This window comes from Strix uralensis, chromosome 21 (genome assembly GCF_047716275.1).
Source record: "Strix uralensis isolate ZFMK-TIS-50842 chromosome 21, bStrUra1, whole genome shotgun sequence".
Lineage (NCBI taxonomy): Eukaryota > Metazoa > Chordata > Aves > Strigiformes > Strigidae > Strix > Strix uralensis.
This window is the reverse complement of record NC_133992.1, coordinates 2,054,750-2,080,194: the sequence shown is the minus strand read 5'-3', so window position 1 is coordinate 2,080,194 and position 25,445 is coordinate 2,054,750. Positions and strand designations below refer to the sequence as shown.

Below are 25,445 nucleotides of genomic sequence, written 5' to 3'. Positions count from 1 at the left end.
TAAAATGTTAGGGAGCCTTTCTTAGCTTAAAGACATTACAACTTTCTTGCTTGCCCACAGATTACATGGAGTTTTGAGTTGAAGACTGCTCTTTTCACAGATCCAGTGCAAATGATGGCAGCGTCAAATGGACAGAGAATTTTACTGCTGTCACTCTATGCTCATGCCTGGGTTCTCCATGAGGGAATTTATGAGACATGAGCATCTCACAGAGTTTTAAGTTTTTTGCCTTTTAACAGTGCAAATGTCAGGCCCAGCACCCCAGGATGCAGCTCCCTGTAACAGCCAAATCCAGAATTTGCTATTTATTTGACAACTGCATAACCCAGAACTGGCACAGTAACTGAAACGTTTTTTTCTGAGCAGAAACTTGAATCAACTTGTACTTTTCTACCGTGCAGACACATGCCTATAAGCAATAGTCTCTTCCCACTCATCCAAAAATATCTTCCCTCTAATGATTAGGTCTTAAGCTCCCAGAGACACAGACTCTAACAGGTCATGCAGGAAACCACCACTGCACTTACTATCGATAAGCATGAACCGCAGTGGCCACGAACACTGATGGTGCTCCTGAAGCTGCAGGGGCCACAGGAGCCTTCTGGGCTGCCTGACCTGCTGGAGAATAAAAAGCAGGAATGAATACCTGTCAGTGATACAGAACTGCCACATGCACAGGCCACTGACAATGCCACGACACATCCTTTCCCCCAGGAAAAAAATAACTCCAGAAGAGGATTAAAAAAGAAAGAGTGATGTTCCAAAGACACCAAAGGCCACCAGAGTAAACAGGTATAGGGAGGCTCTAGAGGATCATATCATTCAAGAAAAATAAGTGAATTATTTGCACTGCTGTTCTTCAGAGACCTTCAGACTCCCAGAAAGACACACACTGCAAAGTTTTTCCCCACGCTCAAGCCCAGTTACTTACCAGCTGCCATTTGACCCTTCTTAGGCTGCTTCGGTGCGGTGTACTGGAAGAATTCATTCCCATGGCTTGAGACTGTTTGATCCAAACCAAAGAGAGAGGCCAATCTGGCACTAGAAAGAGAAATAAACTGTTTTACTTTACTTTACACGGGCTTTATAGGTAATGAACACCATTAATTGCAAGTTGTATCAAATATAAAGTGTTTAGCATCACTTTAGAAATAAACAAAGGGATGCACATTAAGCAGCTCTATTCTAATTAACCATTTAATTTTGAATAAGCAGAACTTTTAGATGAAAAGGCTGGGGTAAGTGCTACAATTGTGTTTCACTTCCTCAAAAGCTACTGTAAGGAACAAATGAGGACTGAAACTACACCAAAAAAACAAGTTACTTTAAAGCATTAACTAAGACTACCCTCATATGAAGTAGCTGATTGATACAACACTGAAAAAACTGCACGACAGCAGGGAAGTCACCAGTCAGCACTAGACTTTTTCTTCTTGAAATGTCCAGGAAACACATTCTTCCATTAAGTCTTAAAATGACAGATACTCTCCTGTCTAAGGGCAGAAGGTTTAACGTGATATGTTTAACAAGATACGTTGTTTGCAGTTTTACTGCTTTAAGCCCATTTAAGCTCACCTACTCCTGGCATCACAGGACAAGTGAGTAATTCAAACTATGAAGCAGAATCCACAAAGGACAACACCACTGTCGGTGGATCTGCAGCATTTTACACGAGATGCTTTAAAAAAAATAACCATTTGCTAAAAAGCGAGAGGTCTAGTTTACAAGATTTGTTAAACAGAAGCTCCTTGAAGAGGGTGATGAAAGAGCACAGCTGAAATTACAACTGCTGAGGAATCTTCAAGTGGCAACAAGTTACACAACGTTAGAAGAATTGAGTGCGCTACACATTAAAATGATATCAACAAAAACTGAAAACTGCTGAACACGCTTGAAGTACCCATCCCGGCTTAAAAATCCCCCAAACTGGCGTTTTCAAGACCTCCCACTTACACCCTATTTAAGCGAAAACCTCCGATTTCTCTCAGCCGGTCCCCTTCTCCTTCTGAAGAGCTCACGAAGAAAAACCCCGCCCGGGGCTCCAGGCAGGCGGACTCAGACCCCGGAGTCCCTGTCCCCGGGCCCGCCTGCCTCCCGCCCCGCCGGGCACACCGAGGGGCCCGCACCGACAACCAGCCCCTGCCCGGGGGCACCGAGCTGCCCCTCCGCCCCCACCGAAGCGGGACAGGAGAAGGGGGCACACACCGGGGACTAGACCCAGGCACGGAGGTCCGCTCCGCGCTCCGGGTCCGACCCCCGCTAGGGGGTTTCGCTGATCGGAGAAGACCCCGCGGGGCCGCCCGGCCGGCGGCAGGGCCCTGCCGGCACCGGGGAGGGCTCCGCAGGGCCCCGCAGGCCGTGGGCCCGCCCGCCGCTCACCGGGCAGCAGCGAGGCCCAGCCCCGGGCTGCGCGGCGCGGGGGGGCAGTGGGGGGGAGTGGCGGCAGCCCCGCCCGCGCGGGCCCCGAGCCTCACCGCAAAGGGGCTTCACCGGGGCCACTGCCCCGCGGCCTGCCCGCGCCGCCGCCCCCTCACAGCAGCGGGGAGGGGTGGCCCGGCTGTGCTCCACCGGCCGCTCACCCGCTGGCGGGGGACAGGAAATCCGCGTCGTCCTCCTCCGCCGCCCCGAACATGGTCACGGAGCCGCCACCGCCGTCCCGCGATGTCGTAAACACGTTGCCCGGCAGCGAAGCGCTTTCCGGCCGCGGCGGGACAGGACCGGTACGGGGAGGGGAGGGGAAGGAAAGGAGGGAAGAGGAAGGGAAGGCGCGCGGGGCGGGGCTTAGCGGGCACGTCGTGGGGGCGTGGCTTGACGGGGGCGGGGCTCACGGCGCGGGGCTGGCGGGGCAGAGGAGCCCCGGTCTCGTGGCGGTCGCCTGGTGAGTGACGTACCGGATCAGGGTGGCCTCGCGCCCCCCCGCCCCCCGCGCCTGAGCGGGCCCGCGGCCGCCGCCGCCGCCTCCCGGATGCCCTTGGCGGGCCGCGGGGGCCTCGGGCCGGGCGTGAGGCGGCCGGGGCGGCCTGTCAGCGGCCGGGTCACCGCGGGGGTATCTGAGGGGACAGGCAGCCCCGGGCCGGCCCGCGGCCTAGGGGAGCAGCGGGCCTCGGCGGCGCCTTTCCCGGGCAGCGCGGCAGGGGAGCCCGGTGATCGTGCGGGAAGCACCCCCGCAGCGGCTCCCCGGCAGGGGCTCCCGGTGGAGCCGCCGGCCTGGCTTTGCGAGCGGGAGCGTGTTTGCTCCCAAGGTGACGGCTGCGCGCCCTGGGTCGCCATGGGCCGCCCTTGCGGTGGAGGTGCCCCGAGGGGAAGCCGTCACCCCTCAGGGGCTCGTGGCCGGCCTGTCTCCATGGGGTGGTTTGGCTTTGCCAAAGGGTGGTTTCATTGCTCTGCTTGTGCCGCTTGGTAGTGACCCTGCAGACCTAGATATTAGGAAGCATTTCTTTGCAGAAGGGGTTGTTGGGCGTTGGAATGGGCTGCCCAGGGCAGGGGGGGAGTCCCCATCCCTGGAGGGGTTGAAGAGTCGGGTTGACCCAGCGCTGAGGGATCTGGTGGAGTTGGGAACGGTCAGGGTGAGGTTCATGGTTGGACTGGAGGAGCTTCAAGGGCTTTTCCAACCGAGGTGATTATGTGACCTGTGGTAGGCTCTCGCAGCAGGAAGGTTAGGGACACATGGGTGCTGGCAGGCTCCAGATTTGGTTCTCCTACTTCTCAGTTACCAAGAGGCGACAACTGCTGCGTAACACCCTTTCTTCTTAGCATCAGAAGAGTATATTGGTTTTAAAAACATCTGAGCTGGCCCTCGTCAAGCAATTTTCTATCTTTGCCTTGTAGCTTGAGAAATATGCGCCTTTTGTTGCTTTTTTCTCCTCGAGAAGCTGGTATCTCTAGGTGCTTTGTGAGACCCGCTGCCTTGTCTTTATTCAGGACTTCAGAACCAGATGATGTTGAAATGCAGCAAAACCAACTGCAGGGGAGAGCAAAATGGTAATAAGGGTTGAATAACTTCCTGGCTTTGAGTATACTCTGGCACTGACTGGAAATTTGTAATAATAGCTATTTTTAGGATGTTTGAATCTGAGCACAAAGTTGCCAGGTCTGTTTTAGTGCTGTGTTTGCAGTAATTTGGGTGTTTTATTGCAGTGAGAATGCAACATGATTGGGATATCAGTGATTTCAGTTCTAAAGGGAAAAGACTAGGGGTAATATTAAGTAGCTTTTTTATTGTGGAATGTGTGATTATTTTAGAATGAAACCTGCATGGGGTCAGAAGCCTTGTTTCTGTTAATAAAACCTACGCACACACATGATAATTATACAATAATTTGATGTAAATTCCTAATGGGAGCAGATTGTTCCTATCTTGATGTGGCAGGTGGACATTAACTTCAAATAGGAGGTGTGGTTCCTGTGTTGGGTAGATGAAGAGATAGTTTGTTGCTTTGCCTCCTTCCGTATTTCTATCAAGTGGGCAGTTAAGATAGATTTTTGGTTATTTTAAATGGTGAAGACCTGTATGGCTAAGTCCTAGTGTTGCACTTGAGTTTAGGGTTTTTTTAGGTACGGGTAATGTTATGCCTGTACCCAACTTTTTTTCTTTTTTTTTAGGACAAAGTTTAACTTGGAAGCAAAAACATAACTGTTCTGGTACAATCAAGGATTCCCATCCTGTGAACAACCTTTTAGCTGAGAACCTGATGTGCTTTCCCACACTGGGACCAGTGCTGGCAAGTCTTAATGCCAGTGAAGTGGGTAGGTAGCTCGGAGTACAGACTGTGGCACTATGGCAAGCATCACATCTAAGCCCTGTCTTAGCCACTTGTCATTTTTTTTATTTAAGCTTTGTTCATAGCCCACTCCTGCATTTGAGTTTGCAGCGGGCTTGTGGCTCCACATGAGTTCCCAGTCACAGACCAATTTTTCCCGTTTGTGCTCAAATTCCAAGCTTCAGAATGCTTAGTAGTATGGCATTTTGTGCAAAGGTGGATTAAACTCTCTTTGCAAGTATTTATTAAATTCACTTTTAATGCGTTTGATCTTAACTTGCCTCTGCTTGACCCTGAGGTAAATAAAGGTTTTGCAGTATTTTTCATGAGTAACAATATGTGATGTATAGGGTAAGTTAGTGTTCAATTTAATGGTCCCAATTCATATAATTGATGATGTAATATTTCCTGAGGCTTTCACCAAGCTTTGGATCATGCATTACTTTTTTTCTATCCTTCATTAAAAAGGGGACACTGGAAGTGATGTGTAAATATTGCTATTTACATGCATGTTGGCTTCATAACTGTGAACATGGTGAAGCTGACTGGGACTGCCCTGCTGCACAGTACAAAATTGAAGTGATGCTTTTTGCTACAAAGACAAATATTTTTGGAGTAAGCAGGTTTTTTCTTCTTCTACTCCCCCACTGTCACTGAAAAAAAAAAAGATTGAAAAGAATAAAACTAGCAAGAGTTGCAGGTTCCCACACAACTTTGTACTGAGGACTGAGAAATTTTGTATGGCTGTTTTCTACTGAGATTTTGCTGCTTGTTGGAAGTTACAGAGAATTATTTTAATTTCGTATGAGATTTCTAATCTAGAGCAGTTTTTTAACTAGGCTGAGAATTAGAATAATTTCTGCCAGTAGAGAGGAGGAATTAAATAAGCTTTCCAATAAGCTTTGTGCATGTTTGCTTTTTTGTGTTGTAAAGGTATAGTCCCTGCCACTTACTCTGACTTGCAATAGTGCAAGGACAAGAACATTAGAAGGTTTGTGTTTTTTTTTTTTTCCTTTTTAGAAAAGAGGTTTGGGAGGATTCTTCTCTCACCCCTTTATGGTGTAACTTCAAGTTTTAGATTAGTGAGACACTCTATCCCCAAACAAAAGCTTAATGCTTGAGAAGGGGAGGCGCTGAGAATACTGATTTTTAACAGTCTTCTAGTGCAAGTAGATGAGAAGATCTACCGTGTTCACACAGTGAGTTTTGAGTCAGGGCACTAAGGAGCTTCCTTTCAGCTATCTTGGTTTCCAATCAGACATTAGGTCAGAGAGAAGACAGAACTTTTTGTTCTTTGAACTAAAATGTAATATTTTCTCCTTTCCTTTTTGGTTTCTGTATTTTCTGTAAAGACCCCTCTACCCAACAGGAAGATCTCATGCCTCTGCAGACCTGCCTTCTCCACACTTGGCCGAAGGTCACCCTGAAAGCAGTAATCTGCATCAGAATTTTGTGAAGTTGAGCTGAAGCAAATTGCCAGCATGAACTTCTCTGAAAGTCTGCCAGGAAATCACTGGGAGTCTTGGCAATTTTTTCTTAGGGAAAGATGAAAAAGACTCAGTCTGGTTTATGTTGCTTTTCTCTGGGAAATCCAATCTTAGTTAATCTACTCCATTGCCTTTTGTTTCAATCTAATTTTCTGGAAATGTTCCCAATCAAGTCCCAGGGGACTCGAGACCAATGATTTTTCATTAACCTTTTTTTCAGCTGGAAGCTGGAATCTGCTAATGTAGAGAATAATGAGACTAGTTATTGTAAACAAATTAAACTCCTATTTTGCTGCACTACAAAGTAACTTTATAAAGCCTTTCATTTTCTGGTCCTGGAATTAGACTTTTCTGATTTAGAAGCCAATCTAGAAGCAGGAGGCTGTGATGAAATAGCTCCTTTTTGTCCTTCCTTCTCTGTTTCTGCAATCTTTAATGTCATCTTCCCAATGTAGGTTTTGCAATGTCTTTTATTCCCTCTGGCTCACCAATTCATATCTGCAAGGGTCCTGTTGGTTTCCAGTGGCACTTGAAGAACCGTGATTGCTAGCTAGAACAATTGCTTGTGTGGAAAATATTTTAAACTTTTCTTTTTGCTCTTTCACTCCGCATGTATATCATATTAGAAAATCTGACAGTCGTTGTACCAGGGATGTGAATGTCATTTATAATCTGTTTAAAAAGTTGTACATGCATATAATCTGTTCACTCTAATGTTTATCTAAATTAATATAGCAGACCATGGTAGCTCTAGATCACAGGCCAAAAATGTTGGAAGTGATTAAGCATCTTCTATTCTCACTGGATGCTCAGCACATCCTGGTATCAAGCCTGAGAAGCTGGGGGAAAACTAGGAAAAGAATACAGCTGTTCTGCCATGAAACTAACAGCGAGTGCACCAAGTCCTGAGACTTCGTGAGAGCTACTTCACTTTAACAAAGCCTCTGTTCCCACACATGCTCATTTGTTATCAAGGATTCATATCTCATTCTGCTGATGAAGGTTTATGAGCTTGGAATATGAGCTTTGTGATATATTTAGCTGATCTTTTGGCTAACCTGGATAAGAGAAATTCTGACAGTCTTCACTTTTTTTTTCTTTTTTCCACACTTAATGCGTCTCTTCTTAGGGGAAGGAGTGTGTGTAGTAAATACACTTTCAGGCTTTTTTTCACATTGGAGATAATATAATTGGACTCGGATCTGTAGGATTAAAAAGTACTTTCAGGTCACCTCCAAAGTGCAGTGCACTTCCTGAGCTTACAAGCTAATGCCTGTTAGCCAACTGGCTAGCCTGCTCCTTTGTGAGCTTGGAAAAGCAGCTACTTGAAAGGCGTATGGCTTCAGCCTCCCTGTGGAGATGCTCGTCCCTGTGACCCAACCTGCTCCTTGTCTGATTTCTTTCACATGGTAAATGCACTCTGTATGGGAGAATCAGAGCAGCTCTGGAGCAGCTCTGTGCCGTCCTGGTGCAGGCTGAGCACCTGGCCTCAGCGCTGTGCAGCTCAGCAGCTCCCTGCAGCTCCTGGTTGGGCTCCTCCATATTTTCTGGACGGAGGCTGCACTGAGAGCCAGGGATCTGATTAATCGGTTGCTCCCTCAGGTAACTTTTCCTGTTCTGAAAGGCATTGTACTAAATAGACTTGACAACGTATTGTCACAGCTTGACTGCATTTTCCAGCTTGCATCCTTTACTTGGGAAAGAAAAACACTAACAAACATGGAGCAGACTCAAAGCCAGTGCTCCCAGCAGGCAGGCGATCCCAGTTCATTCTCCTGCAGCCCTCGGGAAGCGAGCGCAGCGGCTGCCGTCAGTGCAGCGCCCCGTGGGAGGCAGCCAGATACCGTGTGCATTTCCGATATGGTTAAGTCAACCCTCGTACATCAAAGTGATAAGGGAAGTAGAAGCACAAGCTCCCGAGTAACACACCCAGCCTTGGAATACTGTGGAAGTGAAATGCAGCCAGCGTTGGTCTGGTTTTCTCAGTTGTCTTTTTAATGGTTCCCTTGTTTGTCTGATCGCCTGGTCTAATGGATTTGACAAGAGACTGAGTCATGATTTCTGGGTTCTCTGCCAGGAGAGTTTTATACAAATCAAGTTACCATTGGCTTTGGTGCCCTTCATTAACTTATCCCAAGACGTTATCTCACAAGAACCTTAATGTTTAAGGTGCCATCAGGTGAGACTGAAGTATGCTGGAGCAGTATGTTACAGGTAGTGTGAAACTGAAGCCTAAACAATTTAAAAGAAGGATAGTTGGGAGTTTTACAGCTGCCGTTGTGTTCCTGCAACAGGTTTGGTTGTACATGAAGAGCTGTTTTTGTGCTACTGTCTTCATACAAAGCATAAACAGAGAAGTGTCGATAGGATATCCTGCTATATGGATAGTAAAGCCTAATAGACTTTATTCTGACTGTTTTGCTTCTTTGGTAAGATATATAGTTTAAAAACCTTTTCTCAGCAGCATGACTTTCCTTAATTCCTTAAGTAAGCTGAATTCCTTAAGTAAAGCCCTCCAGTACCTCACAATAGTAAGATCACGTGCACTGTTTGCCAGTTGATCCCTTTTTGTGTAACTCTTGCTTTTGATCTTGCTTGAAACCACTGCCTCTGCAATAAGGACACTTGTATCGCAGAGCACAGTACAACTGTACTTCTTGCACTTTTTCTCCTTTGTCACATTTTCCATAACAATTGCTGACACCAGCTTTGCGATCAGAGAGGTCAGTGAGCCAGCTACCCCAACAGGATTTGTCTTGTACATATTGTTGAAGAATTTCTGCACGATTTATATCTGCCTTGTTACTTCTTACTGCTCCCCCAAGCTCCTAAAAACTGTCCTATAGCTTTGAAAACATCACTTTTTTTCGTTATGGGGTAGATACTAAAAGAAGCTAAGCTTGCTTTGTTACAGCATCCAAAAGTAAGCAGAACACTAATTTTTCTGTCAGAGAAATTAATGTTTGAAATGTGTTTTGTGTTTGAAAGTAATCTCTGCAACACATTTAATCTGGTCAGGGAGTTCTAAAATCTCTTTGCATCTTTGCAAAGATCTCATGAGGAAGACTCAGGAGTTACTTTCACTGTTACATGAATCTTTATGGGAGCATCCCAGTCCTTGGTCTGGTCCTAACACGATTGACTTATGCCTTCAGTGGGCTGCATAGTCCGAGCAGTAAATATTTATCTTGGGTCATATGAAATCTTTGGCTGTAACAATAGGGATTGTCAATATTTTGTGAGGGATGGTTTCACCATGAGTAGAATGTAGCAGAAATCCCCATTACTTCAGCCCTTACCCCTGTTTTGCACAGTTAGGAGAAGCTGCATATAGATATCTCCCACTGACCGTATTGCAAGTAATGGGTCTGGTTTGAAATAGGCTGCAGGTCGAGCAATAAATAGGCTTAAAATGGAGTAAAAGTGATCATAGCTAAATCTGAGCAGTAGTTAATGATTAGCCTTTGATATAGATAATGATATGCGTTCTGCTTGTCAGCATTATCTGAAAGTTTAGAAACTTTGATCCGTCTCAGACTTGTTGCCTGTTTGGAGAAGGCTGCTCTCCTGAAGTCAGTAGATGGAAAACCTGTCTCTGGAATAGTAAGTACTCAGCTTTTTTTAGCTCTGAATCATTTCTGCTCTGGATTAACAACTCTGTGGCAGTCCAAGGGTTTGAAAGCTAGATGAAAAAGGCAGCGTTCGAAGCTTTTTCCCAGAGTGGTTTATTGTCACTCATAACTAAAATAAAAAATTTGTTGATCGCTATTTGTTCTAGCTTTCCATGCCCTAGAGGTAGTCCTATCAGAAGAGCATCATGAGGCCAAGGCTCTTCCAAAGACAAGTTCCTTCCCAGAGAATGGCTTCGTTTCATTGCCCTTTCCCTCTTCTTAATATCCCAGGAAATCTCCTACCTTGCTGAGTTGAGTGAGGTGGGACTGTATTTTTGCATTTCCAAAAGCGAAAATGTAGAGGTGCTCTGTTCTGTGGACTAGGACTATGAATTTGTTCTCTAGACTCTTACAAGAATTTGCATTACTACCTGGAAGCTATTTATATATCACATGTTCCGTCCTCTTGCTGTTATCCAAGATCACGGAGCAAGAGTAGAAAAGTGCCTCTGGTGATGTATAGTTTGGTGTTAACCATCTGCCGAAACAGAGATCGACTTTCTGGGCATAATTAAAACCAGAGTGGAATGGATTTTGCTGATGATGACCTGTGTTCTACCTTGCATTTTGCTCAGAAACAGCTTCGGGCTTCTCGAAACAACAGGTGTTTTGAACAATTGAAGCACAAAAGAGTTTGATTCTTGGTTGTGGTAGAACAAGCTTTTGTTTTGAGGGAGAGTCATAGATGGTGATGCAGAATTATTTGAACACGCATTCATTTCCCTTCTGCAAGCAGGGAAAGCATAAGTATTCTTCTAAAAGTCAGTCTTGCGAACTATTAGGTCTTTAGTGAAAAGCCTACATTTAAAAGGTGACCCTGACACGCCAGAACAGGAATTGGAAGTCCCAGCGTATTCCCATAGGAGCTGACATCAACAACGCGCGGCTATTGCGGCAACGTCTGGCACAGGCTGGAACGTGACAGCTCCAGGGAAGGTGAATGGTTGAGTGGCCACCTTAAAGTGCTGCGTCTGCACATGGACACGCATCTAAGGAGTAATTATAGACAAACAACTACTTAAATCTGAAAAGAAATGAGTGAAATGTGCTCCTGGGATTGTTATTCAAGGAAGCTTTCACATGTGGAAGCAGATGCACAATGAAAGTGTTTCTCTGTGATGTGGCAGTACTGGACATGGAATAATGTATATGAATTGCTTAAACCAATGTCCCATATCATGTGTGTGTAATGGATTCCTAAAACTTAGTTAACAAGAAGTTCTGGAGGGTGGTTTTCTTCTCCAGATTCTCAAAACATACCTGAAAACCTGTTCAGAACTTGTACAAATGTTCCCTTTTCTGGGCTAAGTCTGGTTATGATGTTGAAAAACAGCCAGAGGGGAAAAATGAGCTTATTTTCCACAAGTGCAGGTTTGTGTAAATGGCTAGGTTGTTATCAGCTGATCCATTAATTTAAAATTATCTTTGTTACCACCGCAGTGCAGTGCCTCAGGCATTGCCCGAGTTCACTGGAGAATATTTCTCTGCCAAAGGATTCACAGCATGTTGAAGAACAGGAGCTTTTTAGTTCAACTACAGGATTTGTATCTGGGTCCATAAATGATGGCCTTGCTCTCCAGAGCACAGAGCAGCCCCTCACCATCTCTGCAAGAACCGATAAGTCCTTGATGTGTACAGTTATCAAACTGCATGTGCAGTCGTCGTGTTCAGGGAGTAGCAGGGCGCTGATTGGGCAGCCTGCTCCAGCCGAGCCTGCTCGGGATGATCTCAGGAGGTCTCTTAAACTTCAACGGTTCTGTGACTTAACCACAAGTCTTCCTGCGGTGACATGTGGAACAAGGGCAAGTAGGGTAAGATCTAGAAATCTTCTGTGAGTCTTTGAATCATCTGTGTTGATGGACTTTAGGCTCTGTTTTACAAGGCCTGTAATAAACTGATGCCATCCTTTTTTATTACCCTCAGTATTAGTTTTATCTACATGAGACAAAGGTATTTATGATGTTGCTATAGATAGCATCTGTAATCTTGCACCTGTATTAAAGGCCAGGTAATGCACTTTTAGGGCACATTGAGTCACATGGCATTTTTGCAGCTGAGGAAATTTTTGCTGGCTTACTTGGGAATGCACTTGCTGACTCCTGGTTTCATTTTGTGTCTCCTGAGATTATTTTACAGTCTTACAGGGCTTAAGGCTAGAAGGCACCATTTTAAATTGATCTGGTCAGAGCTGTTTATACTGTTTAGCCTGGTTTGTGTCCTTCCCACTTCAGCAAACCATGTAGTAATGGTTTATCAGGTATTAACTTGCAAGTAGTACCTTGTCTCTCATCCTGACATATCTAGCGTTCCTGATAGAGGGAATGCTTCTGCACATGGCCACTGAATGGTCACAAACAATAATACAACTCCTTACCCTCCGGACAGAGACACTCTTTTTGTGAGACAGGCTGGCTCCTTTTCAGACATACCAATGGTGCAAGTGGCGTGAACCTGCAGGAATCTGGATGATGAATTAGTGAACATAATGGCGAACCTTGTGCACAAAAGGTTTTTTTTCATTTTAAGATTTAAGTTTTCCCTTAATTTAAAAAAAGTCTATTGTAGGTAGAAGAATGCATGCTAGAAGCTGTTCTTGATTAGGGCGTATAAAATAGGAAGAGAAGTTCTTCACTAGGCCTGGGTTTTCTAAGGCAGCAGAAGTTATCTACAATACGGTTCCAAATATTTTTTTTTTTTTAGATTAAAAAGTTTTTGAAGAGTATTGCAAGGCTCAGGACTCTGTCCCACTTGTTCCTCAGCATATGGTGAGGCAGCAGGATGTTTCCTGCTCTCTGACCATATGGATCACATCTCCCTGGTCGCCATTCTTGTGCTCAGTTGTGTAATGTCTCTGCAGAAACCGCCACAGAGGATAAGAAAGTCTCTATTTATTCAAGAAGTTACATAATCTTGGAAAATACAGGTCACATGGCACTTCTTTTCTGTCTCCTCTTCCTGCTGCTGTCCTGTTTCTCTCCATGGGTAAGGAGGAGGGTTAGGTAGCTCTCTTCTGCTGACAAGCGAGCACTAAAGCGGTTTTTAGTGGGAGGGTCCTTGCATTTCTGGCCATGCATGGTAAGCAGACTGCACTCAGCTCTTCTGGCATCCCAGGGAAGCCTGTTAAGCCACTGGGATTTAAGCCATTCTGCCTTATCTCTGCTTAAACACAGCATGGTCCCTGGGGGGAAGGGGAGGCCTTCAGGTTTCTCCTCTCTGGATGCCAAATACTGTTTTTTTGGTGATGTGGGTTGTGCCATGGGTAAGTATTACTGTGTTACTGTTTCATACCCTTGATGATCTGAGGAAGAGAGATGAAGCTACGATAAAGTGGCCTGCCAGACTGCGGTCCTGGGGTAATTGCTTCAGAAGTCTTTGACATGCCCAGGGAGTGCTGAAGAGGTTCTTCTGTAGATGCCTCCTGGGAATTGCCTTTGATGGAAACTTGTTAGTACTAGCTCTGAATTCATGCTGGCGTTGGCTATAAGGAATTTTGGTGTCTGACATGCTTTTGTAGGAGCCCTTTAGCCTGGATGTTTTATAAAGAAATTGTAACGTAGCATCCTCTGTCAGTTTTGGCATCTCTAATGCCATCCTTCCTCTCCGGATGAGTGCTTGAGTCATCTTTTGTATGTCATCTTCTCTGCTTTGGGAGCTGTGGGACTGGCATTCACTCCTCAGCTCCTGCATGTTCTGAGGTGCCTCAATTCTGTTGCTCTCCAGAAATTTCTGTGCTGTTGGGTGTCAGAAAAGGGTCTGTTTCATCAGGCTAGACAGAAAGGAGAACAATAAACAGTGCAGAGCAAGGATCCCGAAGGCTAGTGGTGAAAGAAATAGAGAAGTGAAAACAGGGAGGGGGGAAATACCGCACACGTAGAGAACGGAAGAAATTGTGCTTGTGATGGGCTTGAGCATGGCAAGTTGTTTCTTCTGAGTGCAAAAGCCACAGGCCTGCTGCAGAACTGATCTGCTTTGGCTTTGACACCTGGTATGACACTTGCATGACCTTGTTTTCTGTGCCCAGTGAGAAGAGCTGGCTGGAGGTGGGTGCTATTCTGTTGTAGCTGGAGCAGCAACATGAAAAAGGGGACAGTTTTGTGACTTGGAGATGAACAGGCAAACTCTGAACTATTGAAGAGATCCTAACCACCTTTTAATTGGTATCGTCTTTGTCAGCGTTGGAGTTCACTGTCTGCTGATGTAGCATCTCACCTTTCTGAATACTGACTATAATGTCCATTGGTGTTTGTTAGCAGTAAAAAAAACAACTTGTGGTTGACATGTCTGTTCCTGGCCTTCTGCTTCTGGTCAGCGGGTGGGTGGCTCTGGGCCAGGTGAGCCATGCTTTGTTCCCTGAACTGCACTTTTGCTCAGTTTATAATAGTCTCTCTGACTGGGATTGTCAAAGACGGCCAAGGGTGGAATATGCTCAGATCCTTTGAAAGTGCCCACTGGGAACTGCAAGTTCCTTTGGGTTCACTCAGGTTGAAAGTACTCATGTGTTATCAGGATGGTAGCAAGTTATTGCTGGTGTAGTAGAATACTTCAGATCATGTCATTTATGACATCAGTTTTTCCAGAACTTGCTTGCTGTGTCCTGCCTGGCTGTCCTTTGTGTGGATAAGAGCTGTGCACACACAGTTCACCAACCATTCTCAGCCTCATGACAGCTTTTAGCATCTGTCCATCACTGAAAAATAACTCCCTTGAGCCACACTTCTGCAACAGATGTGTGCTCAGCAATGCTGCAAAACAGACAGACACTAGGCTGCAGTTTGCAAGCCTGTACCCTGTGGTGAATAGGAGCTGCCAGATCCAATTCCAGCATCATTCCTTGTATCATGCCTTTCTTACCCTTGTGCATTTGTCAGGTCAAGGACTGTGTTGTATTTACAACGACGTGAAAATGATCTAGTCACATGTACAGATGCCATATTCTGAGCTCAAAATCCTATTGTGCACCTTCAAAAACATTTTAACTTTTAGCACTCTATAGGGGATGGTAAGAAGCAGCTTGTTGCTGCGGTGCTGAAGGGATGGTGTTACTGTCTCACATCCTGTCAAGAGTGGGGCAGCCTGGAGAGCATGTGTAGGTGGTGACCCCGAGATTTGTCCCAGTGGTTGGAGGTGTGGATGGGTCTCTAAGATTGCAGTTCTTCTGTCAGTAATGTTCACTACTCTGCATGGGAATGTGTCCAGGATTCTCTTGTAGATGAGGGGAGTTTCTACTGATTGCTGTGCTGATGTAGTCCCCCCTGCACTGCTGACCTAGACTTTGTGAGAAAAAGACAAACCAAGAAGTGACAGCATTGGTTCTGTCACCTCTTGGTAAAGGTCGATGTGGTCGTTGTGGAAGTAATCCTGTTCTGCTGAGGCAAGGATTGAGAGGTGGCCAGCACAAGTGGCGGGTAGGGTAGGGTAGGATCGGATAGTTAAGTTGGAAGGGATGTACAACAGTCATCTAGTCTTAACTGCCAGCTTGTAGCTTGATTGGGAGTTTGGGACCCTCTCTGAGATAGTAGAGGATCACTCTTGGATCTCGATGCAAAGCTTTGTGTGCGTTCCACGTGGTTGAACCTGGGCTGTGTCAGACTTCTCTAGCAGAAATGAGGTTACAGCCAGGAGAGCGTTGGCAAGGACTCTGCAGTTTTGCTGTGCTTCTCAGGACTATCCTGCATTTATTGCTTTTCCATCTCCTGCAGTTTCAGAATGGCTGAGCAAAAAGCTTGTCAGGAGAGGAGTCTGTTGCTCTGCCTACCTAAATCACCATTATTTTCTCCATCTCTACACATCTGTTGCCAGCATTTCTCAGCCTTTCCTCCACTGTTATCAGTCTTACAGTCTTCGGTGTTCTGCTCTGCAGGGTTGTTTTCTGCTGCCTTTCACTTCATTGGGCCTGTTAGTAATGACATGGGCTGGCATGATGCTTCGCTTCATGAAGTTCAGTGCATTGTCCTGTAAAGAACAGTCTGTCCTTAGTTGTTTTGGGTTTTTTTTCTTGTTCAAAGATTTCAGAGATTTCCTGAGGAGTCTGCAGAAGTTGCAAGATGAGGAATGACCATCCCCTTCTAGGGAAGCAGATCAAGCAGGGTCTCTAACAGAAGGTGACCAGACAAGTTTGCTATGAAAATAAACTCCATCAAAGGGACGTGATTGTGGCCATGCTGAGAGGAAGAGCTCTGGCCCCTCCTCTAGTAATGGGGATTGTGCTAAGTGAATGCGACCCGCTTTGCCTTAGTTGTATAGCTGAGTGTTGCTTTGGTTCAAAGCAAAGGACAGGACCTTCAGGGTTGAACCCTTTTTCAACTTTATCAACTTCTTTTATTCTTCATCTTAATTAAAAGCTGGTTAACGTATATAACTGCGCCGAGCTGCCAAATAGTGTTGTGTAACTCCAGGAAGCCTGTGTGAGCCAGCACTTCAACTGGAATTCGTAGTCGGAAATTGGACCACTTCTTTCTTTCTTTTTTTTCTTTTTTTTTTTTTTTGCCATGTCCATGAGTGCTATGCGATAGTTACATGCAGAGGGTGCAGCCTGTCTCTTGGGGACAGAGGAGCCCTATAGTGAGAGGGACAAGCATGTATTGGTACAAGTGGGAAATGTGGGAAAGAAAAGGATTCGGTAAGAATAAAATGAGCAAACGGTGGCAGTGGTTTGCAGCTCAGATGAGTGTGAGAAAAAAGCAAAATGACTCCACTTGGCAGGGCTCTCTTGTGATCTTTGCAAAGACCCAGAGGCCCCCCTATGAGTTCCCCTGGGCACTGAGGAAGTGGCATGTACTCGCAGAGCATGATTATTGGCCCCAGCCGTGTGATCTGCAGAGAACCTGAACTGAACCCTGGCTTAATCCTTCACCCCCAAACCTCCCTGCATGGATGGCAAGAGACTTTGCTTCACACTCTCGTGGGTTAGTCTGGAGAAGAGGAGGCTGAGGGGAGACCTCATCGCCCTCTACAGCTGTCTGAAAGGAGGGTGCAGAGAGCTGGGCATGAGCCTCTTTAACCAAGTAACAAGCGATAGTACAAGAAGGAATGGCCTCAAGTTGCGCCAAGGAAGGTTTAGACTAGATGTCAGGAAGTATTTCTTTACAGAACGGGTTATTAGGCAGTGGAATGGATTGCCCAGGGAGGTGGTGGAGTCCCCATCCCTGGAGGTGTTTAAGAGTAGGGTCGACACAGCGCTGAGAAATATGGTGTAGATGGGAACTGGCAGTGTTAGGTTAATGGTTGGACCAGATGATCTTCAAGGTCCTTTCCAACCTAGTTGATTCTGTGATTCTGTGATTCTCCCCATATTCTGCCTTTAGGGTTTGTCAGGGTCTATCTCAGCTGTGACATGGCTCATGAACAACAGAGCATTTCTGATATGCCTTGTTCTCTGCCGTCACCTTCAGCATCCACGACTGCTGCAATGGTTCCAGCCTGGGATCCTTGATGGAGCTGATGACAGAGGATCAGTTCTCCTCCATGGATTTCTCCCTTCATGAAAAACTAACAGCCCTGTAGGTTATTTTTAAAATCCCATTCTTCTGCTTGCATTATACATGATAGCTGCTGAAGAGCTGGTCTCTACATGCTACCAGCTTGACTGTGTCTCCCTTCTAACATCCCTGCTGACAGCTTCCATCTCTGCATGTCACAGTCTGCCCAGACATTGTCCCCTTTCGAAGCTGAACACAAGATGTTGTCTGTAGCCCTGCTCAACTCTTTTTTTTGCCCATCATTCCCCATTCCCTGCACTCTACCCTCTGGCTATTCAAGCTGGACATCTTTCAGAGTACCTTCCTTCTTTCAAAAGCTTCTGAAACCCATCTGTATAAATAGCTCAGCTGTATCCCTTCCACTTACAGGTGGAGAGGGAGAATGTGCCCTCTGTCACACACTGTTTTTCTGCTTGACTCCGCTGATCTGGGCTGAATCGATTTGCGAGCTTCTCTGGTCGTGGACAAAACCCAGGAAATACAAACTAATGCAGCCTAACAACCTAACTCTCCAAATGTATTGGAGCTCCTCTCCCAAGCCATTCCCTTCCCTTTCTTGCTCTTTATCCAAACCCCTTCTTAGTGTGTTGAGTTTTTAGGAAGCCTTAAACTTCTGGTAAAAGCTTTTGATTGGGACTCTAAAGTGGTGACGCAGTACCAGGCAAAGACACACCGTTCTTCTGTGGCCTTGCAAACTGCCCTTAAATTCTTAATATAGCACTAAGAGCTCCTTCTTCAGGAGTTGTGCAAGGGAAAAACAGAGGTGTGCAACTACGAGGTGTGCTGGGTACAGCACAGTCCTTCCTTTTGTGTCTGAGTTCCAGCCTGAGGTTGCTGAAGCTGCTTGGGAGAGCTCCAAGGGGAATTCTGGCATTGGAGAGCAGCAGTGTGTATCTGTAAAACACATTATATTACATTACTGAGGAATGATCTATTTTTTTTCCATATCTTTAAAGTGTGTCTCTATAGCTTGACCCAGGAAGGCTTTGGCTGCCATTGCTGGATACTCCTACAGATAGAATTGGTCTGTCCCTCAGCTGTGTCTTTAAGCAGCTCCGGAGCTAAGCCTGGGATCCTGGAGGAATCACAGCAAGTCCACCCTTTGGAAAGGAAGCAGTTAAAGTTGTCAAGTTTGCCAGGAAATTGAGTAAACTGGAAGCAGTGCTTAAGTCTCATGATGGCTAGCTCAGACCATTCAGTGGAGACCACAGTTAGAGCCAGTGAACAGTGCCGTAGTGTCTGCAGACTCCCTGCTTCCCCTCCCATCTCCATTTACAGCACTTTAAAAAAAAAAAAAAAAAAAAAAAAAAAAAAAAGATTGGGCGTGAGACCACAAGCTCAGAGCCAGTGGAGCTCAAATAGTCTGCCAGCTGGACTTCTGTAAGTAGAGCACTGATAACTTTTGGTTGCCTTTTTCATGACTCATGTGGTTTATATGTAGCATTCCTTTGTGTCATGCAGGACTGAGACATACGTGATGTGCAAGCAAGAGATCTTTGCCTTTCCAACTTGCTATTTTTAATCTTTTTTCCTTTGGATTTCTCTCAGGAGCTTTCATTTTAATTCTTAGTAAACCTTACCAGGTCTTCTTCAGGGGAAGAGAGGGACCTCCTCTCTCAACCTCAAGAGCGTTGTTGGAGAGACCCTACGTAAGAATCACTCCAGCTCTGTTGAGACAGAAGTTTGGAGGCTTCCGTGCAGGAGGCAGCCCCGTCGGCATGGCTGGCGTGCTTGCTCCTGCTGCGCACTGGGCCACTGCAGCCAGCACCGTCTCTGTTGAATGAGTAACTAGCGTAAAGGAGGCTGAAGAGGTGCTTTTTAAGGCTCTGGTCCTTTTGGGCAGAGCCACTGGAATTAGTTTTATTTCTTGCTTTTTTAGAACTGGCGTGGGAAAGATGAGGCACTGTTTTGAAAAGAAGAGTTTGCTGCTCTAATGGACATTGATTTAGGGCTCCGCTGTTAATCCTGTTAGACTTCTGATTTGGAAAGGGGCTTCATTCCTTTTGAATGTGACTTTAAGGAGCTCTGTTTGCACACCATGTTTCATACCGAGCTAATTTGTAAAGTACTTTCTGGGAGCTCAGCAGATCCTTCCCATAGTCTGTCCTGTTTCTGCACGTCCTGTGTTTCTGCATTAAAAGCTGTATCTCCCCTGGATGTCTGGAAGGCTGTTTGCCACAGGAAAAACTGTGATTTACTGTGGAGTGTCGGGATTCTGGATTAACAGGGCAGAAACAATAGATTGGGAAACTGTGGTGGAGGTTATGTATGATGGCAGTCATTTTATGGCAGAGACTTGCTTGAGAAGACTGTTTTGTGTTTGGCATCTCACCAGGTCCAGCTCGTTTACCTGCTGTAAACCCACTGTTGCCAGTACACAACAGAAACCTACCGTTCCTCCCTTTCTCTGTGCCCTGGAGTTGTGAATGTGGCTTCCTTGTATGTGTGAGATGAAGCAGCACTAGTTAAATGTTGGTAGAGGGTAAAAGCAAGTCCTAATGCTTAACTTGAGCTAACAGTTTGTTGTCACATCCTGCTCCTGGCTGCACATCTCCCGGCCCCAGCTTGGTTTGCTGAGCTGCCAAGGTGGCATTGCAGCAGAGGGACACAAACCTCTACCTGACCAGAGCCCACCTATGTGCTGAGGGCAGCCCTGCTCCAAGACCATGACTTAAAATACGAGTCCTGTGTGTAGCTCTGAGTCTTGCTGTTTTCCTTACGAATTTGAGGGGTCATGAAATGGAGGCTGTGGCTCCGCTGACCTGGGGTGAGGTACTAAGAGGGAAAGAAACAAGCCCTGGAGAGAATTTCCTCATTCCTCTCTCCTGTCCCACCCAGTTTGTTTTCTTATGAGGTAGGCTACAGCAGAGTACAAAAAAAATCCTTGTGTGTGTGTGTCCCTTGGATGCATCGAGGCAGGTGCACCCTGAGGTCTGTGCCCTTTAGCTGTGCAAATGCTTCAAAATACCTGAGCCTGCTGCAGCCACAGTCTGTTCCAGATCCCCTCACCAGGGCGTGCTCAGGAATCCACTCCAGTGCCTCCCTTTCTGTGCAAACAGCAGTCGAGAGATCAAGTCACCCATTCAGACAAAAATACCTGCTGCTGAAGTGCTGGGTTTGTACAAGACTAAACCTATTTAAAGAATTTGCGATAATAGAAACTTACGTGTGTGGATTTTTTTCCTCCAGGTATGGAGTCAGACTTATTAAAAACAGCGCCCTTCTCCATGTCAGCTCCATGTCAGTCAGCTCGTCTCTTAAGAGTCTGCGCAAGCAAACCAGAGATTTACAGCTTCAGATATTACACAGCCATTAACCTGTTGCTGCTGCTGCCCTAGGTACTGGTTTTTACCCCAAGGCGTAGGTAGAGACCTCCTAAGTTGTAACTCAGAGTCTGATTGTTCTGGGGTGTTCCACTGGAAGTGATTTACTTTTAAACAGAAATTTATCCTTGTGTTGGTAACACAAAAGACAGTTGAAGTGGCTCAGTCTAGATTCCTCTTACGCTACTTAATATCCCATTCTTTTCAGGATCTCATAAAATATCTTTCAGTGTTGGGTAACTGCAGTAGGGGGTTGGATTTGGCGTTGGAGCACTAGTATAGCAGGGTAGGAAGGAGCTACACGGGTGAGCATCAAGCATGCTCTTGGTAACCTGTACTGAGACCCTGCCCATCCCTGCAGCCGCTTGGGAATACTTGACCTTGTTGTTTGTTAATACACAGTAAATACCTAGAGAACACACCCCCTGTTTCTCCCTTTTTGAAGACCAGTAATGATAAATTAGTGAGAAGTGGGACACAACCCAACCACGAAGAGAGTTTTTAATCTGGTAAACATCCAGGGCTCCTGTGGAGCGTATGGAGTCTGCAGAGTTTGGCGGGAGCATGAAATCCTAAAATGAATAAATAATCAAATTGTACAGTAGTCACTAGCAAAAACGTTGCATCCAAAGCAAAAGCGATACCAGCTGAAAAAAAGAAGAGGGAGGAGATGAGATTTTGGCTGGGTGAGAGGGGAGGTTCCTACGTTACTTCTTTCCTCTTGCAGCACACTGATCTTTGATCCTGTGGTGCAAAGCACTTCGGCTGTTCTTCCTTCCCTGCTGCAAAAGATGATTTGAAGTTTGTGTGTCTTGGCAGAGGATTCTTTCCTTTCCCAAGTGTTTGTATTTTGGAACATCAGTTCTAGTGCTTCAACATTTCATTTCTGGAACAGTATCATCTTCAAAGCTATGCTGTATGAAAATACACCATTCTGCAGATAGCCTTTGGTGATGCTTTTCTGGTCAGGTGAGCTGCTTCTTGCATTGGTCTCTCTGTTTTTTCCTCCCCCTGAACATTTTTCTGGTCTTAATATTTAAGCACAAATTGGGGGCAGAGTGAGCTAAAAAATACTAGCAGAAATATGGACAAGGGGTACATTCTGCTTTTAGCCAGTGCCACTCAGATTATATTACAAGTTAACTTTCCAGGGGAGTTACGGTGAAGTTTTTCTAATGCAATAGGAGATTGGCTACAAACTTCATCTGCACAGAGATGCAGAAAATACCTGAGCTGTGTATTGCTGGTGTAGCTTGTGCCAGCTGACTTGGGTGCATACAGGTGCTTCCTTACATTATTGAATTTCAGTGTTTGCAGGGTGTATTAATTCTTTCTCTTCACCAGCACTGCTGACTTTGATTCCTTATCTTCCCCAAATCTTTAACTTCTCTCATTGTTCTTTTTAACTCCAAATCCTTTTGAGATCACCCCGGTCACTGCTGCACTGACAGTTGTGTTCTGGGCCACCTGTGATTCCTGCCCAGCTGTGTCATACGGTCACTGTCACACACCAGCTCTACCATCAGCTGCTTGCCATTTGGGGTTTTGATTGCTAGTGCTGCTTCCAGTTTAGAGATCTCTTCTAGAGTTTCATTTTCCCTTTCCAAGCTAAATGTATTCATAGCTATCTGTTCAAACACCATACTGTCTTTTAGCTTAAAAAGCTTTTTTTTCCCAGTTGTAAACACTCCTGATGATTTATCTGGAAGGAAGTACATCTCTCTTTTTTTTTTTTTTTTAAACTTAACTTTGTTTTTTATTTCACTTGCTTTTACCTGAGTGCTGGACTAGACCGGGAGGGTACGCAATATTCCAGACAGGGTCCAGCACAACAGTGTCAGTACTTACTTATGCTTAGTGGTATCTCACCTGGACTATGCTAGGGTTGCCTTTGCCTGGCTCTGTCACACTGACAGATGCTGTTGTTTCAGGACTGACTGGTATTCCCAAGTTGTTTCCTGTTGCTGTTCCCACCTGGTGACTTTTCATTTCACATCAGAAATTGCCCCTCGTTCCATCCCAAATTGTGCTGGGGATGTGCAGAGTGCGGAAGCCATGTCCACATCTAGCCACAAGGTGTATTTTTATTTTAACACAGTGTGTCCAGACATACCTGATTTGCAGTAACCAGATTAGGGATTTGGACTGGCAGCCTTTTGAGTGTGTCTCTCACTGTGTGTAATGTGATTAGAGGGGAGATGTGACAATGTAAAACTCATGGAAATGAAATTGGTTTGCCTGTGGCCATTGCAGACCTTTGCCTGGTAATAGGTCTTGTATCACCTAACATAATTTCTTTGTTAAACATGTTCCCAATAAAATGCATAACTGTCAATTAAGAGAAATATTGTAACCTGATCCTTTAGTATATGCAATTTAAAATGGGGCTTGAGATATTTTTGCCTCTTGCATGCCTGCAATTGAGAAGAGGCTTGGGTTTTTTCCTCTTACAGATAAGAAATGTTTATTTATGCTGAGCACTTGTCCCCATGTGCTACCTCAATCAGATTAGGGTGCCTTTCTGGCAAGAATGTTTAGGATGGTGCAGCAATACAATGATGTAAAGCTCAGAGGGACACACCTCCTTTAAATTGTCCTGCTCACTTTGCCGTGTGTTCTCTGTAGTCAGAGTGCAGGACTGTGAGGATGCTCCAGAAGTTTATCTGCAGGCAGTAGTTCTCAGTGGTTTAGAGTCTTTTCTCTTGTAGTAGCAGTAGAGAGACCATATTCTTTTAGAAAAGTGCTTCTTATTATTTTTTTTTTTCAGGGTCCAACTTTTCTACGTGCCTTTTTGAATATCTCTGTTGTAAAGATGTCTCACGATCACATGAACAGCTCCATGTTGCCAGTCACGCATCCTCCTGAACATCACCATTCGACGGCAGCCCCAGGACATGGTCATGGATCTGACATGATGATGATGGTAAGTGGAAAAGTCATAATTAACCAGAAAACTTCTCCTTGTCTGTGGTTCAGAGTAACTTGTCACCTTAAAGGCTACAAGAACTGGAAATTAAACTTAGCTGTGGAAAGCATGAATCAATTCAGTTAAAATACAGACCCCACTGTGGCTCTTCTGGAATAAAGAAGTGGCATGAGGTGATATGCAACATGAAATGTATTTCAGAGCTGGACATCCTTTGGCAAAATGGTCTTTTCTTGCAAAAACCTTTCTAGCAGCCAGCCTGGTATCTGCTCTGTAGCCAGCTAAAGGCAGAAATGCAAAGTAAACATTTTCCTGCAAGAAATGGAGGTGGATGGAGTTCTTCGGGCCGTTAGTGTTGGCAGAAGCCTTAACCAGCACTGAGAGGATTGCACACTAGTATGATGGATTGTGCTGACCTGCAGGCAACCAACCTCTGTGCCCTTTTCCTCCTGAACTTTAAGTACGCGCTCAGTTTGGCGAGCAAAGTGCTACCAGGGCTCTTTGCCACGTTGGTGTTAAGGCTGTGTTGGTCCTGAATCCTGCTGCTCTAGCTAGCTTTGATTTAAACAAGTTCAGACTTGTGCGTGCTGGCATCACTGAAGCTTTGCAGAAATCCTGGCCAGAGTTCCCATGGAGATGACTGTAGGATCTGGGTTTGTGTGTAGCCAGTTCTAGGGACTTTTTCAGCTTTTTCTCCCTTTTCTGAAAAGTTTTGGAGTGAGTTTCAGGTTATTAAAACATGACTATGGTTAAACTTTGGAAGGAGAGGAGAGAGTGTTTCCATTTCAAATGAGAATATACTCAGGAGTATATTTTGCAAGCCTTCAGTTAAAGTTCACCTGCCAGCTATATGCCCTGAAGAAGGGATCGAGAATCACTGCTGCTTCTTATACTGCAAACAGTAACATAGCAGGAGAAAAGAGGGCTAGGACAGCCTTCCCCTTCGTGAACATGGCCCAGTACAAAGCCCATTAGTGCTGGTGGAACTTACAGTCCAGCATTGTCACTGATGTCTTTATCAAGCTCTTCATGTAATCTAACAGCGGAGTGTTGACTTTCTTTGATCTGTAAATGTTGTTTCTTTACAAGTGTCAAGTGCTCTTATCTTCAATGGATAGTTACAGGATCCTGCCTTACCCTACAACTAAAAAACTGTGATTGCACAAGATTTTGAGTTAACATTGCACATAAAACTGTCAGGGAAGGAAGTAAATAGGTACAGCATCTTAGATAACAGACTGAACACGTTTTAATGTATGCATATTCCCATTCCTCACTTGCACCGAGTAGCAGGCTCTTTCAGCTGTGGTTTATAAAACAAGGCTGTAATGCTCTTTGGTTTGTGTGGTTTTTGTTTTAAATGTAAAAATGTTAAATTCATTAAAGAAATGGAAGTACTCTCTGAAAGATGGTAATTTTTGCTCTGGGGATAATGAGTGTCTGCTGATTCTTATGGATGCTAAAATTAATCGTAATTCTGATCTTTAGCAAATAACCTTAATTAAGCAATGAGAGGAGTTCAAAGAGAATTTCCTCTAGCTTAGTGAGTACTTTACATGTGAAAACAGTGTATGCAGCTGCGGTTAAGACCTGCTAAACTGCAATGTATTTACCTGGATGGGAAGATTATATGTACTCTAGCTGGCTGGGGGATCAGAGCTTCCTGTGCAGGTTCAGGAGCCCTTATTTTCACCCAGGGGAAGCTGTGGTGCTGCCTTATATATATACTCCTTGTTGTACCTGTATTTAGGCCTCTATTTCCCATGGGATATGGCACTTCTCTGTAGAGAGACAATAGTC

The 25,445-nt window shown here is 45.2% G+C and overlaps 2 protein-coding genes across 21 annotated transcripts in view; one reads left to right on the top strand and one right to left on the bottom strand.

Annotated features, from left to right (window-relative positions):
* Positions 1 to 2,705, bottom strand: part of FKBP15 (FKBP prolyl isomerase family member 15) — a 28,012-nt gene extending 25,307 nt beyond the window's left edge. For 4 of the 8 annotated variants that reach the window (XR_012631818.1, XM_074891011.1, XM_074891013.1 and 1 more), the window contains exons 1-3: positions 2,580 to 2,705; positions 932 to 1,041; positions 528 to 618 (exon numbers count right to left, since the gene is read on the bottom strand). Coding sequence is in view for 6 of the 8 variants with exons in the window: in XM_074891011.1 (XP_074747112.1) it covers positions 528 to 618; positions 932 to 1,041; positions 2,580 to 2,632 (254 nt within the window). In the remaining 2 variants the exon portion in view is untranslated. Of the gene's footprint in view, positions 1 to 527; positions 619 to 931; positions 1,042 to 2,474 lie in introns of all 8 variants that reach the window. The other 4 variants (XM_074891012.1, XM_074891017.1, XM_074891014.1 and 1 more) reach the window with 2 other exon arrangements.
* The window catches only part of SLC31A1 (solute carrier family 31 member 1), a 28,543-nt gene continuing 5,699 nt past the window's right edge, over positions 2,602 to 25,445 (top strand). Inside the window, exons 1-5 of one of the 13 annotated variants that reach the window (XM_074891029.1) lie at positions 3,050 to 3,981; positions 4,603 to 4,746; positions 17,310 to 17,417; positions 20,586 to 20,734; positions 23,487 to 23,642. In XM_074891029.1, the coding sequence (XP_074747130.1) occupies positions 23,532 to 23,642 (111 nt within the window). In that variant the 5' untranslated portion in view covers positions 3,050 to 3,981; positions 4,603 to 4,746; positions 17,310 to 17,417; positions 20,586 to 20,734; positions 23,487 to 23,531. Of the gene's footprint in view, positions 2,721 to 2,821; positions 2,879 to 3,049; positions 3,982 to 4,017; positions 4,747 to 17,309; positions 17,418 to 17,532; positions 18,777 to 20,585; positions 20,735 to 22,456; positions 22,796 to 23,486; positions 23,643 to 25,445 lie in introns of those variants that run through there. The other 12 variants (XM_074891024.1, XM_074891025.1, XM_074891027.1 and 9 more) reach the window with 12 other exon arrangements.